The 14728-nt window shown below is 44.6% G+C and overlaps 1 protein-coding gene, 1 long non-coding RNA gene and 1 other non-coding gene across 3 annotated transcripts; 1 reads left to right on the forward strand and 2 right to left on the reverse strand.

Annotated features, from left to right (window-relative positions):
- Window positions 1-5301: 5301 nt before the first annotated feature.
- Window positions 5302-8335, reverse strand: LOC116985932. Its single transcript, XR_004415374.1, has 2 exons — window positions 8187-8335; window positions 5302-5661 (listed from the first exon to the last, which is right to left on the reverse strand). It is a non-coding gene; the product is annotated as an uncharacterized LOC116985932 (long non-coding RNA).
- On the reverse strand, window positions 5921-6052 carry LOC116986046. Its single transcript, XR_004415398.1, has one exon. It is a non-coding gene; the product is annotated as a small nucleolar RNA ACA64 (small nucleolar RNA).
- Window positions 8336-10252: 1917 nt separating the features above from the next.
- Window positions 10253-14293, forward strand: rps2 (ribosomal protein S2). The gene is made up of 7 exons (XM_033041059.1): window positions 10253-10422; window positions 10540-10629; window positions 11000-11107; window positions 11700-11873; window positions 12725-12884; window positions 13491-13582; window positions 14176-14293. The coding sequence occupies exons 1-7, from the start codon at window positions 10291-10293 to the stop codon at window positions 14254-14256; spliced, it is 837 nt and encodes a 278-aa protein (XP_032896950.1). The 5' UTR covers window positions 10253-10290; the 3' UTR covers window positions 14257-14293.
- Window positions 14294-14728: the final 435 nt, after the last annotated feature.

A 14728-nucleotide genomic window follows, 5' to 3' on the forward strand; every position in this document is an offset into this window, starting at 1 on the left:
TCCACTGCAAAATCTCCTCAAGGCATGCCTACTTTGAAGAAGTTCTCCTCCTCTCTCCGGAGACAGTTTCACAACCTCCGCTCCAACTGCCCCCCCCCCCTCTGTGATCCCCCCTGCCCTCCAACTCTACGGAGTCTGAAGAAGGGTTTCGGCCCGAAACGTTGCCTATTTCCTGTATATGCTCCATAGATGCTGCTGCACCCGCTGAGTTTCTCCAGCTTTTTTGTGTACCTTCGATTTTCCAGTATCTGCAGTTCCTTCTTGAATAATTAATGTTGCTTCCTTGTACATCGCAGAACACACTGTTGCATCAGTGTGCCAAACACTGTCTGTGTTTTCATTAACTATATTATTTTTGTGTAAAAGAATGTTGTAAATGAAAATTTGAATTGCATTCTATCTTGATTTTGTTTTCATGTCTTTAAACTTTCTCCCAAAGAAAAAGCTTGCATTTTCAGGAACAAACCACGTGCCCACTCATCAGTTAGCAATTCATTATCAGAGATGGAGATCTCAGCTATCATTTTACAAAAGGTTAGTTTAAATCATTGCTTTCTGTAGTTTTAATTTGGTTCAAAATTTTGCTTTTTGAGCCATTAGGAAAGGAGCATAAACAAGCAAGCATAGCTTCACCAATGGAAATTAGCATTCCCAGTGGTGCATTTTCTCAATCTCCAGATTGTTCCCAAGACAGTGTGTAACTTGGAATAAAAATCTAAATGGGAAGACAATAAAACAAATAGGGGGTACACAAAAAAGCTGGAGAAACTCAGCGGTGCAGCAGCATCTATGGAGCGAAGGAAATAGGCAACGTTTCGGGCCGAAACCCTTCTTCAGACTGATCGGGGGTGGGGACAAGAAAGGAAAAAGGAGGAGGAGCCCGAAGGCTGGGGGATGGGAGGAGACAGCAGGGGGACTGAGGAAGGGGAGGAGAGAGCAAGGACTAACAAAATTGGGAGAATTCGATGTTCATGCCCCCAGGATGCAGACTCCCCAAGCGGAATATGAGCTGCTGTTCCTCCAATTTCCGGTGCTGCTCGCTGTGGCCATGGAGGAGACCCAGGACAGAGAGGTCGGAGACGGAGTGGGAGGGGGAGTTGAAGTGCTGAGCCACCGCTTGGTTATTGCGGACCGAGCGGAGGTGTTCAGCGAAACGATCGCCCAACCTCCGCTTGGTCTCACCGATATAGATCTGCTGACATCTAGAGCAGCGGATGCAATAGATGAGGTTGGAGGAGATGCAGGTAAACCTCTGTCGCACCTGGAACGACTGCTTGGGTCCTTGAAAGGAGTCGAGGGGGGAGGTAAAGGGACAAGTGTTGCATCTCTTGCGGTTGCAAGGGAAAGTGCCCGGGGAGGGGGTGGTACGAGAGGGAAGGGAGGAATTGACAAGGGAGTTATGGAGGGAGCGGTCTTTGCGGAAGGCAGATATGGGAGGAGATGGGAAGATGTGGCGAGTGGTGGGGTCACGTTGGAGGTGGCGAAACTGACAGAGGATTACTTTTTGTATGTGACGGCTGGTGGGGTGAAAGGTGAGGACTAGGGGGATTGCCCTTGTTGCGAGTGGGGGGATGGGGAGAGAGAGCAGTGTTGCGGGGTATGGAAGAGACCCTGGTGCGAGCCTCATCTATGGTGGAGGAGGGGAACCCCCGTTCCCTGAATAATGAGGACATTTCAGATGTTCAGGTGTGGAACGCCTCATCCGTGGAGCAGATACGGCGTAGACGGAGGAATTGGGTGTAGGGGATGGAGTCCTTACAGGAAGCAGGTTGGGAAGAAGTGTAGTCCAGATAGCCATGGCAGTCAGTGGGTTTATAGTGGATGTCAGTCAGAAGTCTATCACCTGCAATGGAGATAGTGAGGTCAAGGAATGGTAGGGAAGTGTCGGAAATGGTCCAGGTGTATTTGAGTGCCGGATGGAAGTTAGTGGTGAAGTGGATGAAGTCAGTCAGTTGTGTGCGGGTGCAGGAGGTGGCACCAAAGCAGTCGTCGAAGTAGCGGAGGTAGAGGTCGGGGATGGGGCCCTGGTATGTATTGAACAAGGATTGCTCGACGTAACCGACAAATAGGCAGGCGTAGCTGGGGCCCATGCGTGTGCCCATAGCTACGTCTTGTATTTGGAGGAAATGGGAGGAGTCGAACGTGAAGTTATTGAGGGTAAGGACCAGCTCCGCTAGGCGGAGGAGAGTGTCAATGGCTGGGTATAGGTTGCTTCTCTGGTCGAGGAAGAACCGGAGGGCTTTGAGACCATCCTGGTGGGGGATGGAGGTGTAGAGTGAAAACAAATAGACTTGTCTTTTACAATGATAATGCTTCAAGTATTAAAAAAAAAAAAAACGTTCTCACATGGCTTCTGGGGATTTTCTTTCGAGTGAATCATTCAGCAAAAAATGGCCTTTGGTCCAGTTACAAATTTCTCTTTGTCCTGGTCATCGACCTGGCTCCACTATCCTTTTCACATTTATTAAGCACTTTTGCATAATTGACTAGTTAATTGTGAGACTTGAATTTACAAATAATTTATTTGTAGCAAAACATTTTTTCACAAATGTACCAAGCCATTTTCTTAACTGTATCCCACCCAAGATATTGAATGCAGTTGCTTTAACTGATAAAATCAGTTATTATGGTTATTATTTTGAGACTTAAATTTAATTAGTTGTCGACTGTTCTGTAATCAAAGTTTGATTAATGTTTACAACTGCCGATGAGCTACTCCAACACTTCAGTTTTCAATTCAACGTTGCAAATTAAGTTGTGGTAAAGATAATTTTTGATGAAAGATTTGCATTTGTGCACTGGATATGTTCAGTATCAGTAAGGCTTTATTAGCATTTTAGTGAGAAAGTGGAAGTTAAGTGCACTAATGAAACATGTTTTTTTTAAAAACCCATCTCATTGCGAAGGCAGTCGCTATCACGCGTTCAACAAATCACTCCCGAGGGACTGGTCATTCCTTTGCTCTATAGATGTTGCCTCACCCGCAGAGTTTCTCCAGCATTTTTGTCTACCTTCAATTTTCCAGCATCTGCAGTTCCTTCGTAAACACTCCCTAAGGACTTGCAGGCATCAATGATCATTGTCACAGAAAATTCCACAATTTTGCAGGTAACGAGGTGTATCTTCACTCATGACTGCATATCTCAGAGGGTTCATCAAGATCAAAAGTGGGGAGATAGCTATCATAGGCTAGCACAGTACATTAGGTTATAGATTCAGCGCAGAAACGATCCCCACATATTAACACTACCCTACACACACACTAGGGATAATGTTACATTTATACCAAGCCAATTAACCCACAAACATAAACCTGTACGTCTTTGGAATATTGGAGGATACCGAAGATCTCGGAGAAACCATGCAGGTCACAGGGAGAATGTTAAAAACTTTGTACAGACAAGGGCCCGCAGTCGGGATCGAACCTATGCCTCTGGCACTGTAAGACAGTAGCTCTACCTATACGCAACTGTGAACAATGAATTCCCTATCATGCCTGGTCAGGAGATGCTGCTCCCCAAATTTGATTGTGTTTTCGAGTCTTTTTGCAACCACAGTCGATGCGTACCAGGGCCCTTGTTCGATGCGTACCAGGGCCCCATCCCCGACCTCTACCTCCACTACATTGACGACTGCTTTGGTGCCACCTCCTGCACCCACACACAACTGACTGACTTCATCCACTTCACCACCAACTTCCATCCGGCACTCCAATACACCTGGACGATTTCCGACATTTCCCTACCATTCCTTGACCTCACCATCTCCATCGCAGGGGACAGACTCCTGACCGACATACATTACAAACCCACTGACTCACATGGCTATCTGGACTACACGTCTTCCCACCCTGCCCCCTGCAAAGACTCCATCCCCTACTCCCAATTCCTCCGCCTACGCCGCATCTGTTCCCAGGATGAGACATTTCATACCAGGGCATCGGAAATGTCCTCGTTCTTCAGGGAACGGGGATTCCCCTCCGCCACCATAGATGAGGCTCACACCAGGGTCTCATCCATACCCCGTAACACTGCTCTCTCTCCCCATCCCCGCACACGCAACAAGGGCAGAGTCCCTCTGGTCCTCACCTTTCACCCCACCAGCCGGCAAATACAACACATAATCCTCCACCATTTCCGCCACCTCCAACGTGACCCCACCACTCGCCACATCTTCCCATCTCCCCCCATGTCTGCCTTCCGCAAAGACCGCTCCCTCCGCAACTCCCTCGTCAATTCTTCCCTTCCCTCCCGCACCACCCCCTCCCCGGGCACTTTCCGTTGCAACCGCAAGAAATGCAACACCTGTCCCTTCACCTCCCCCCTCGACTCCATTCAAGGTCCCAAGCAGTCGTTCCAGGTGCGACAAAGGTTCACCTGTATCTCCTCCAACCTCATCTACTGCATCCGCTGCTCTAGATGTCAGCTAATTTACATCGGTGAGACCAAGCGTAGGTTGGGCGACCGTTTCGCCGAACACCTCCGCTCAGTCCGCCTTAACCTACCTGACCTCCCGGTGGCTCAGCACTTCAACTCCCCCTCCCATTCCCAATCCGACCTCTCTGTCCTGGGTCTCCTCCATAGCCAGAGTGAGCAACAGCGGAAATTGGAGGAACAGCACCTCATATTCCGTCTGGGGTCCTTGCGCCCTTATGGCATCAACATTGAATTCCCCCAATTTGGCTAGCCTGTGCTGTCCCCTCCCCTTCCTTCACCCTCTAGCTGTCTCCTCCCACCCTCCCATCCGCCCGCCCTCGGGCTCCTCCTCCTCCCTTTTTCCTTCTTTCTTTCCCCACCCCCCATCAGTCTGAAGAAGGGTTTCGGCCCGAAACGTCGCCTATTTCCTTCGCTCCATAGATGCTGCTGCACCCGCTGAGTTCCTCCAGCAATTTTGTGTACCGTCCACTAACTGTAGTTCCTTCCCGTTGGATTGCAACCTTGTCGTGGTTGGGGAGCTTGTGCGTCTCAGTGACCCCTAGAGCTATGCCAGCGGGAGATTCGTCTCCTGTTCGGGTCTCCCATGCTGGACAAGTCGAAGGGTAGTGGTGAGACGAAGAGGTATCCACTGGTCCTCCAGGTTTGAGGTTGAGCACAGGGCTAACAACCTGTCTCGCAAAACAAATATGTTATGGAAACAGCAACTGAAGGAATCAACACTACTGAGTGGAGGACCTTCGTTGCTGCTCTACGTGCCAGGAGGCATAATAGGCAGTAAGTAAGTAAGTAACTAACTGGAGTTCCAGCCTGGAGTTTGATCCTTTGCAAAGAAGAACCAAACAATTTAGAAACGACAACCATCTTGTTACACTGTATTGGAATTAGTTTATTGTCACATGTACAAAGATACAGTGAAATACTTTATTTCCACAATATCCAGTCCAATCATGCAATTAAACCATACAAGTAGTGCAAAAAAAGTGCAAAATAGTGTGAGTGGTATGGAGAAAGTACAAGATTCCCAATGACATAGATCGGAAGATCAGACTACATTCTAGCTTACGGAAGGACATTTAGTCTGTGAATCTCATAGTATGTGCTGAAGCTTTTGCATCTTTCGTCCGATGGAAGGAATATCCAGGGTGAAAATGGTCCCAGAACTGTCTTTGATTCTTTCCCAAGATAACGTGAAGTGTAGATGAAGTTAATGCATGTTGAAGCCGCTCTAAAATAAAATACATGGAGATTTTTAAATCCATTAACCTTTAGACCTGATACAAGAATAAATGTTATCATACAAAGCAAGTATTTCCTCACCCTCAAGTTGCAATTACTTTATTGGCATGCAGAAAACAAGGAAAGTACTTATTAGGCCAGGCCCATCTACTGACACAAGACCTAACAGTTTTCTTTTCTCAAGAGGCTACCTCACCTGTACAGCGTTTCCACAGCTTTCTTGTTCAATGCCCTTTTTTTTAACGCACATATGTCGGCATGCGGGTTTTATCAACCACAAACAGGAGTAGTGGACAATAAGCTTATAGCGTGCCATTTGATTTTGGCACACTTATCTCACGGACAACAATGGGTAATGTTGTTGGCGATTTTCAGAACGTGCCACATATATACACAAATGGAGAACTAGTTACCAAACTGTGACAGAGGCGCAAAATGTCAAGCAAGTAGTCCGCACTTTTCTTTTAAATGGTAAACCAGTTATTCATATACATGTAGTCATTTCAGGTGTCACCAACACCCAGACACAAGGTAGCTAAACCATAATACAACATCTAAAATTTACTCATTAACATCAGAATGTTTCTATTGACATGTTGACTTAAAAAAAAAAAAAAAAAAGTAAATCAAATCAACCTTTATTGTCATCTTGCAAAGCAACAGTTGTACAGTGCAAAATGAGAAGACATTTCCCAGGGAATACCGGAGCATCGCACATGAAACTTAAAACATTTCACACATAACAACAATAAAAACAATCCAGTCTGCAAATATGCTGCAACACAGTGCTGGAGTAACCCATCAGGTCGGTGGCATCTCTGGAGAACATAGGTGAGGTTTTGGGTCAGGACCTTTCACACTAGATGAGGGAGAAGGCGGCTGAAAGAGAGACGGGGCAGGACAAAGCCGGTCAGGTAATACCAGTGGTGGGCTGAATAGACAATAGGTGCAGGAATAGGCAATTTGGCCCTTCGGGCCAGCACCGGCAATTCAATGTGATCATGGCTGATCAACCACAATCAGTACCCTGTTCCTGCCTTCTCCCCCATATCCATTCTCTGCGCTATCTTTAAGAGCTCTATCCAACTCCCGCTTGAAAGAATCCAGAGAACTGGCCTCCACAGCCCTCTGAGGCAGAGAATTCCACAGACTCAACTCTGTGTGAAAAAGTGTTTCCTCATCTCCATTCTAGACGGCTCACCCCTTATTCTTAAACTGTGGCCCCTGGTTCTGGACTCCCCCAGCATCGGGTACACATTTCCTGCCTATAGCGTGTCCAAACACTTACTAATCTTATATGGTTCAATAAGATTCCCTCTCTTCCTTCTAACTTCTAGAGTATACAAGCCCAGCCGCTCCATTCTATCAAAATATGAGTCCCGCCATCCCGGGAATTAACCTTGCGAACCTACGTCCTACGCTGCACTCCCTCAATAGCAAGAATGTCCTTCCTCAAATTTGGAGACCAAAACTGCACACAATACTCCAGGTGTGGTCTCACTAGGGCCCTGTACAACTGCAGAAGGACCTCTTTGCTCCTATAGGGTGATTTCACGAAAGGTCACTGGGTCATAGGTCTTCACGCACGGAGCCGCAGAATCCAACTGGGGTACAAACGTCACTTCCAGTACATGTTATTAATGCTAGAAACGCGTACTTTCAAACCTGTTAAAAACCGCGAAAACGGTTAGTTGTTGCGCTATAAATAACTGTGCAAGTCGGGGTGACCGTGAGACACAGCTATCCTACTTTAGAGTTCCAAAGATTAAGAAAAATGAAAGTAAAAAGAGAAGAGAGAGCTGAAGGGGCAACAACAGCGGAAGTTGTTGGCCGTGCAGATATAAAGATAGAAAATATCGGGAATTATCGCATATGCTCGCTGCATTTCATCAAAACATCAATAATGCCTTAGTTTTGATGAAACGCAGCGAGCAAACGCGATAATTCCCGATATTTTCTATCTTTATATCTGCACGGCCAACAACTTCCGCTGTTGTTGCCCCTTCAGCTCTCTCTTCTCTTTACACCATTAAACTCGTTACGTTTCATAAAATACTTATTCGAAGATATATATATATATCAGTACAAAATTCTTAACACATCTCTTCATATTCACCTATACATTCAATATTGCTAGTTTTACACACAATATTATGAGCACCTTTTTCTTTATGTGTAGAACCATTGAAATGATTTCCAAAAATAAACCTTATTCATAATTGTAAAAATGTGCATGCAAATGCAAACCACCAAGCGTGCAAAATAACTGTTTATGCACACATAAATTATGTATGTGTGATTATGATGTCTATTTTTTTTAATTTTCAAAATAGACTTTATTCAGGTAATAAATATATACAATACATAAACCGTGCGAAAAAAATATCATCCGACGTTTTCGGAGGCTATACAAATGATTCAATATGTCTATACATTGAGACAGTCGACAGTCTTACACAAAGATTATAGAGCATATTATTTTTGGTTTTACACACAGATATCTTTTTGTCTTACCTCCCAATAGTTGCCAATTCACCAACACGAGGACGAGCGCCTGGTAATATAGCGCTACGTTACATCCGCCCCTAAGACTGTATAACGCACTAACATAAACATATTTCAGAATGATGGATTGTGCTCTATGCTCGGTCCGGGGTGTCGGGCGAGAGCAGCCGCGTGGTATCGCGAGACAGCGAAGGCTTTAATAGGGGTGCGCACTAGCGCTCGGCCTTCTGTGGAGAATCATCACGTAAGTAAAATGGCGGCGACTCCAGGCGACATCCGAGCGGCCACAATCTGCGGCGCATCGTCGCCATCCGACCCCCCGGCCTTCCATCCAAGGCCGGGAGACACACAGGAGCAATCAATAAAGCTTCCTCCCTGGGCATTTAAAAAAAATGATTTCTGACGCGAGATGGCCGCATCAGGAAGGGGGTTTGTTTGCCGGGCGGGGGGTATCTAGGCCTAGGCTGCGCTGCAACTCCAGCTGTAGTTGCCTTCGCTTCCAGTGCCCAGTGAAGGGTTGCATTTGTGTAGGAAGATGAAGGTAGGCACAGAATGCTGGAGTAAGGCATCATAACATGGTGCTTGTCCCACACAGTTACTTCGACATTTTTTGTGTCTAATGAAGGGTTGCATTTGTGTAGGAAGTTGAAGGTAGACACAGAATGCTGGAGTAAGGCATCATAACATGGTGGGTAGACAAAAATGCTGGAGAAACTCAGCGGGTGCAGCAGCATCTATGGAGCGAAGGAAATAGGTAACGTTTCGGGCCGAAACCCGGAAGGGTTTCGGCCCGAAACGTTGCCTGTTTCCTATTTCGTTGCCTATTTCCTTCAGAGTTTCTCCAGCATTTTTGTGTACCTTCCGAGTTTCTAGCATCTGCAGTTCCTTCTTGAACACATCATAACACGGTGCTTGTCCCACAGAGTTACTCCGAAATTTTTGTGTCTAATGAAGGGTTGCATTTGTGTAGAAAGATGAAGGTAGACACAGAATGCTGGAGTAAGGCGTCATAACATGGTGCTTGTCCCGCAGAGTTACTCCGACATTTTACTATCTAATGAAGGGTTGCATTTGACCTGTTTAACTGCATCAAATGCATTTCCTATAAGGAACTGATTTCAAATATAAAGAGTAGATCTATGAATGGAGAACAAAACAAAACCTAAGTGCTGGAGAGTCTCGAGGTCAGGGAGCATCCAGAGCACAGGGACAGACAGGCTCTTCTGTCCATGCTGATCTTTGTACTAAGTCAGACTAATCCATAGGTAGACACAAAATGTTGGAGTAACTCAGCTGGTCAGGCAGCTTCTCTGGCATTTTGTGTCTATGGTGTAAACTTAGAATCTGCATCTTTTTAATGACACCTCTGATCCATATCCCTCTTCCCTGCTTATAATTGCACAGGGACGTGAATGAAATCTCGTTTCACATGAATCTCGAATGAATCCTTTCACATTCACATGAAGTCAAACTACAGAATCAATAATATTGGGGGGGGGGGGGGGGGGGGGGGGGCGGCATTAAAAGTAGTAACACAATAAAATGCTTTGTCCAACCCCTCCACTCTTCCAGCTCTTCTTGAAGGATTGGACAGGCTAGATGCAGGAAAAATGTTCCCAATGTTGGAGGAGTCCAGAACCAGGGGTCACAGTTTAAGAATAAGGGGTAGGCCATTCAGGACTGGTGAGGAAACACTTTTTCACCCAGAAAGTTGTGAATCTGGAATTCTCTGCCACAGAAGACAGTGGAGGCCAATTCACTGGATGTTTTCAAGAGGGAGTTAGATATAGCTCTTAGGGCTAACAGAATCAAGGGATATGGGGATAAAGCAGGAACGTGGTAGTGACTTTGGATGATAAGTCATGATCATAGTGAATGTACAGTGCTGGCTCAAATGGCCGAATGGCCTACTCCTGTACCTATTTTCTATGTTTCTATGACCCAAAACGTCACCTCTCCAAAAATGCTGCCTGACCTACTCTTGTGTCTTTGAATTGATTGACTGCTGTGGATATTCCATGGTTCAGATTCTGTAGAAGATAGATTTTTACTCTTTGGAAATAGAAATGCTTCTGCGATTTGTAATTCTGACGTTCTATTTGGTTGGCAGCAAATGGCGGACGACGCCGGTGGAAGGGGAGGATTTCGTGGTGGCTTTGGCTCTGGGCTCCGAGGCCGCGGCCGAGGCCGTGGGAGGGGTCGTGGCAGAGGTCGGGGAGCTCGTGGCAAAGCTGAAGATAAGGAAGTAAGCTGCACGTTTACATAAATATACCCAACAGCTCCTGTCACTCATGAGTATAAGCACAGACTCTTGCTGTAGGACTAGTCCTGATGTGTGTTTCTTTCCTTAAATCCTCCTCAGTGGGTGCCAGTAACAAAGCTTGGGCGCTTGGTGAAAGATATGAAGATCAAGGCACTGGAAGAAATTTACCTTTTTTCCCTTCCTATTAAGGTAAAGCTTTGCTGGTAAAAGATGGAGCTGGTCAATTGTTTGACTGTTCTGCCATGTCTAAATTTCCTTTATTTACATTATTAAGAATTTGCCAAAAACCCTCTTTCTAAAGATATTTTTTATTAGTTCCTGTAGAATCAGTTTTATGCTTGTCCACATTTTCTTAAATGGGTAACATCCACAGGTAGTCTGTTGATCTATGTATTTATCCACTGTGGCAAACAATTAGAAGTTAGTCCGATGATAATGATCAAGATTCACGGTATTTAGGGGTTGATTTATTATCCTATATTTATTATGCTACTAAACATTTCTTATAATCCCTCTCGAGTGACATTGTCCTGAGTATATTGTTCTTCATGTTACGTAGGAGTCTGAGATCATTGACTTCTTCTTGGGATCAACCTTGAAGGATGAAGTTCTGAAGATCATGCCTGTGCAGAAACAAACCCGTGCCGGTCAACGGACAAGATTCAAAGTAAGGTTTTCACAGTTCAGTTTGTATGGACCGAGATACAATGAAAAGCTTTTGTTGAGTCAGCGGAAAGACAATACATGATTACAATAGAGCCATTTACTGTGTATAGATACGTGATAAGGGAATAACATTTAGTGCAAGGTAAAGCCATCAGAGTCCAATCAAGAATAGTTTGAAGGTCACCAAAGAGGTGAATAATAGTTCAGCTCTGCTCTCTGGTTGTGGTAGGATGATTCATTTGCCTGATAACAATTCTCCCCATCATATTCTATGTCGCTCTTCTAGGGAGATGCTAACTGCATTTTGTTGTCTCTGTACTGTACACTGCACAATGACAATACAGTTTGAATCTGAATCTGAGCTGGGAAGAAACTGTCCCTGAATCTGGAGGGTGTGCGTTTTCACACTTCTATACCTTTTGCCTGATGGGAGAGGGGAGAAGAGGGAGTGGCCAGGGTGCGGCTCGTCCTTGATTATACTGCTGGCAGCATGAGGTGTAAATTGCTTCTTGTTAGGTGACCATCTTTGTCCGTTGTGAATTTTGTTCATTTTAAAATTTGGTGTTTTAATTGTACTCTTTTAAAATTTTCAGGCTTTCGTTGCTATCGGAGACTATAATGGCCACGTTGGGTTGGGCGTCAAATGCTCAAAGGAAGTGGCCACTGCCATTCGAGGAGCTATCATTCTGGCAAAACTGTCGATCATTCCTGTGCGACGTGGTTACTGGGGTAACAAGATTGGCAAACCCCACACTGTACCTTGCAAGGTACGTTCAAATACTGGTGAACATTTTGTGCATAAGACTTTATTTATAATGTGAACTTAGCTGAAACAATTTGAGTTAATCAAATCGACTGTTTTAGAAGTAACATGAAGAAAGTGGATACAACATAAGCGAGTAATTGCCTCTATTATTTCATATTTTGGCTGCATCAACATAAATAAGAGAGTGTATTTAGTCGGGTATATCTTTTACTGAGTGGCTGTTTTGCTATTCAAGAGAATTACGGTTGACCCGTGACCCGACTTTTACCCAATATCACTTTGGGATAACACAAAATTACCAGCAGCATGTCAAGGTAATAATTGAACAAGTATTCGTTTCCATTTCTCCTCAATGCGTAGCGGAATATTACCCGAATACTACATGTATGCAGCATTCTCTCCAACACCATTGTTATCTTTTGTAGTATATGGGGTCAGAATTATGCTCACCAGTTTTGGTACAGTCTGAGCAAAGCTTTGCAGATAGCTGTAGTGTTGTCCAGGTAGGAAGACCACTATCCCATTAGCCTTTTTGATTCTGTCTCTGTCAGCAAGTTGGGCGTAAGGGCCTCGTTCCATGCTCTATGAGACCCACGTCTGCTTTTGCTATTTTGTCTTTTACACAATACTGCCACAATTTACTAGAATCTCCCTATTCTGACAATTGTGCTGCACTATATAATGTCTGTTTTTTTTGTATATGTTAATGTTTCTGGCATTCATGAGAATTGACTAGAATGTGAATTGTCATTTTTTTGAGTATCTTCTAAAAATAAGTGTTAGATTTTTTTTTGGAACCAAGCCTAGTGATTTATTGACTAATAATATATTTGTTGAATGTCCTCTGCACAGGTGACTGGCCGATGTGGTTCTGTTTTGGTCCGTCTGATCCCTGCTCCCCGTGGTACTGGTATAGTCTCAGCCCCTGTACCCAAGAAACTGCTGCAGATGGCTGGTATCGATGATTGCTACACCTCCGCCAGAGGCTGCACAGCCACGCTGGGTAACTTCGGTAAGTTGGCTTCCTGATCTTGGCCAAATGCTTTCTTCTGAGATTTGTGTTCAATTCTTTCCGTGGAGAATTTGGAGCTGGGTAATTGTATTTGAAGGTAGAGCTATATGGGATAAGATTTGTTTACCGATCAGTTTTAAAGGCGTTAATAACTTCAATGACTTTATAACATTGAATTTGGGTTCAGTTCATGTGGTGAACACAAAAGATTTGGTTGTTTTGGTTCTGCATAATGTGGTGAATCTCTGAAATTCTCTGCCACAGAAGGTAGTTGAGGCCAGTTCATTGACTATATTTAAGAGGTAGTTAGATGTGGCCCTTGTGGCTAAAGGGATCAGGGGGTATGGAGAGAAGGCAGGTACAGGATACTGAGTTGGATGATCAGCCATGATCATATTGAATGGCGGTGCAGGCACGAAGGGCCGAATGGCCTACACCTGCACTTATTTTCTATGTTTCTAACCTGATATGTAATTGATATATCATGAGAGAAATAAATGGAACGACTAGATGTGGATATTTTATCTGTTCGCTTTGGTTCAACACGCCATTTGAAGTTTCATTTAGGAAACTGACCATAGCATAATTTGCTTTGCTCGTTTACAGCTAAAGCTACCTTCGATGCCATCTCCAAGACTTACAGCTACCTGACCCCCGATCTTTGGAAAGAGACTGTGTTTAGCAAGGCTCCTTATCAGGTAAGCAAATTCATCTTTACAGATGTGTGAAGGATGTTTACAAGCCATGAACTTAATTTAACATTGTAATTGGTTTACACTTAACTTTATGGAGCATGCTAGATTCTAAGAATGAAATTATTTTCGTAGATATTCAAATAAGTCATTTTAGCTGCTGGTACTGATAACAGGTCCACCGCCAATTCTCTGACAACTGGTGGTCTGACACCTCCTTTAATCTGGACAAAATTACAAGAGCGTACTTGACCCCCCCAACCCCATCCCCAGAAGTCCCTCCGAAAATATGGTGCCTAGGTCAGGTGAGGCGCTGACCTCAACCTCATGAGGACTTCCATGCCAATTGGCGGGTCTGATTTGCCCCCTACGGCCGGGGCTGGAGCTCCAGAGTTGACGGATCTAGGCCCATAGCCTGCTTTGCGGGCCGGCAAAACGGATAATACAGCAAGGATCTGGGTCCAAGGGTGCCGGAAAATCGGTGGTGGACCTTTATCTTAAATTAATCCGTTCAGAGGCAGCTTTGGTCTATTTTATGAGAGTCTATTCCATGGTAAGCATTACTAATTTTCACATTTTCTTTATTTTTTCATTTTTAGGAGTTTACTGATCATCTGGCCAAAAACCACACCCGTGTGGCTGTTCAAAGGTCCAATTCTGCTGTTCCTCCAATAACATAAGCGTATGAAAAGAATGAAATAAAATTGTTTCCCACGATCTTGTGCTTATTGTGCTCTGTTTTGGATGGGAGTAGATTTTGGTGAAAATATCAATGAAAGTAGTTATTGAATTATCTTGTAGAAACAAAGAACTGCAGATGCTGGTTTATACCAAAGATAGACACAAAGTGCTGATGTATCTCAGCAGGTCAGGCAGCATCTCTGGAGGGAAAGGGTAGGTGATGTTTCGGGTCGGGACTCTTTAGCAAAGTGTTCTAGTCTGAATGAATGTTGAGGGAAGGTGGAGATACTATAGTACAATTTATTTCAGTGAGTAGCAAATCAATGTATAATCCTTCCCAATGATAATGACAGCAACATGTAGAAACAAGGAACTGCAGGTGCTGCTTTACAAAAGAAAATACAATGTTCCGGAGTAATTCAGCAGGCAGCATCGCTGGAGAACATAGATAGGAGTAGCCAAGCCTTTGTG

This window comes from Amblyraja radiata, chromosome 22 (genome assembly GCF_010909765.2).
Source record: "Amblyraja radiata isolate CabotCenter1 chromosome 22, sAmbRad1.1.pri, whole genome shotgun sequence".
Taxonomy (NCBI): Eukaryota; Metazoa; Chordata; class Chondrichthyes; order Rajiformes; family Rajidae; genus Amblyraja; species Amblyraja radiata.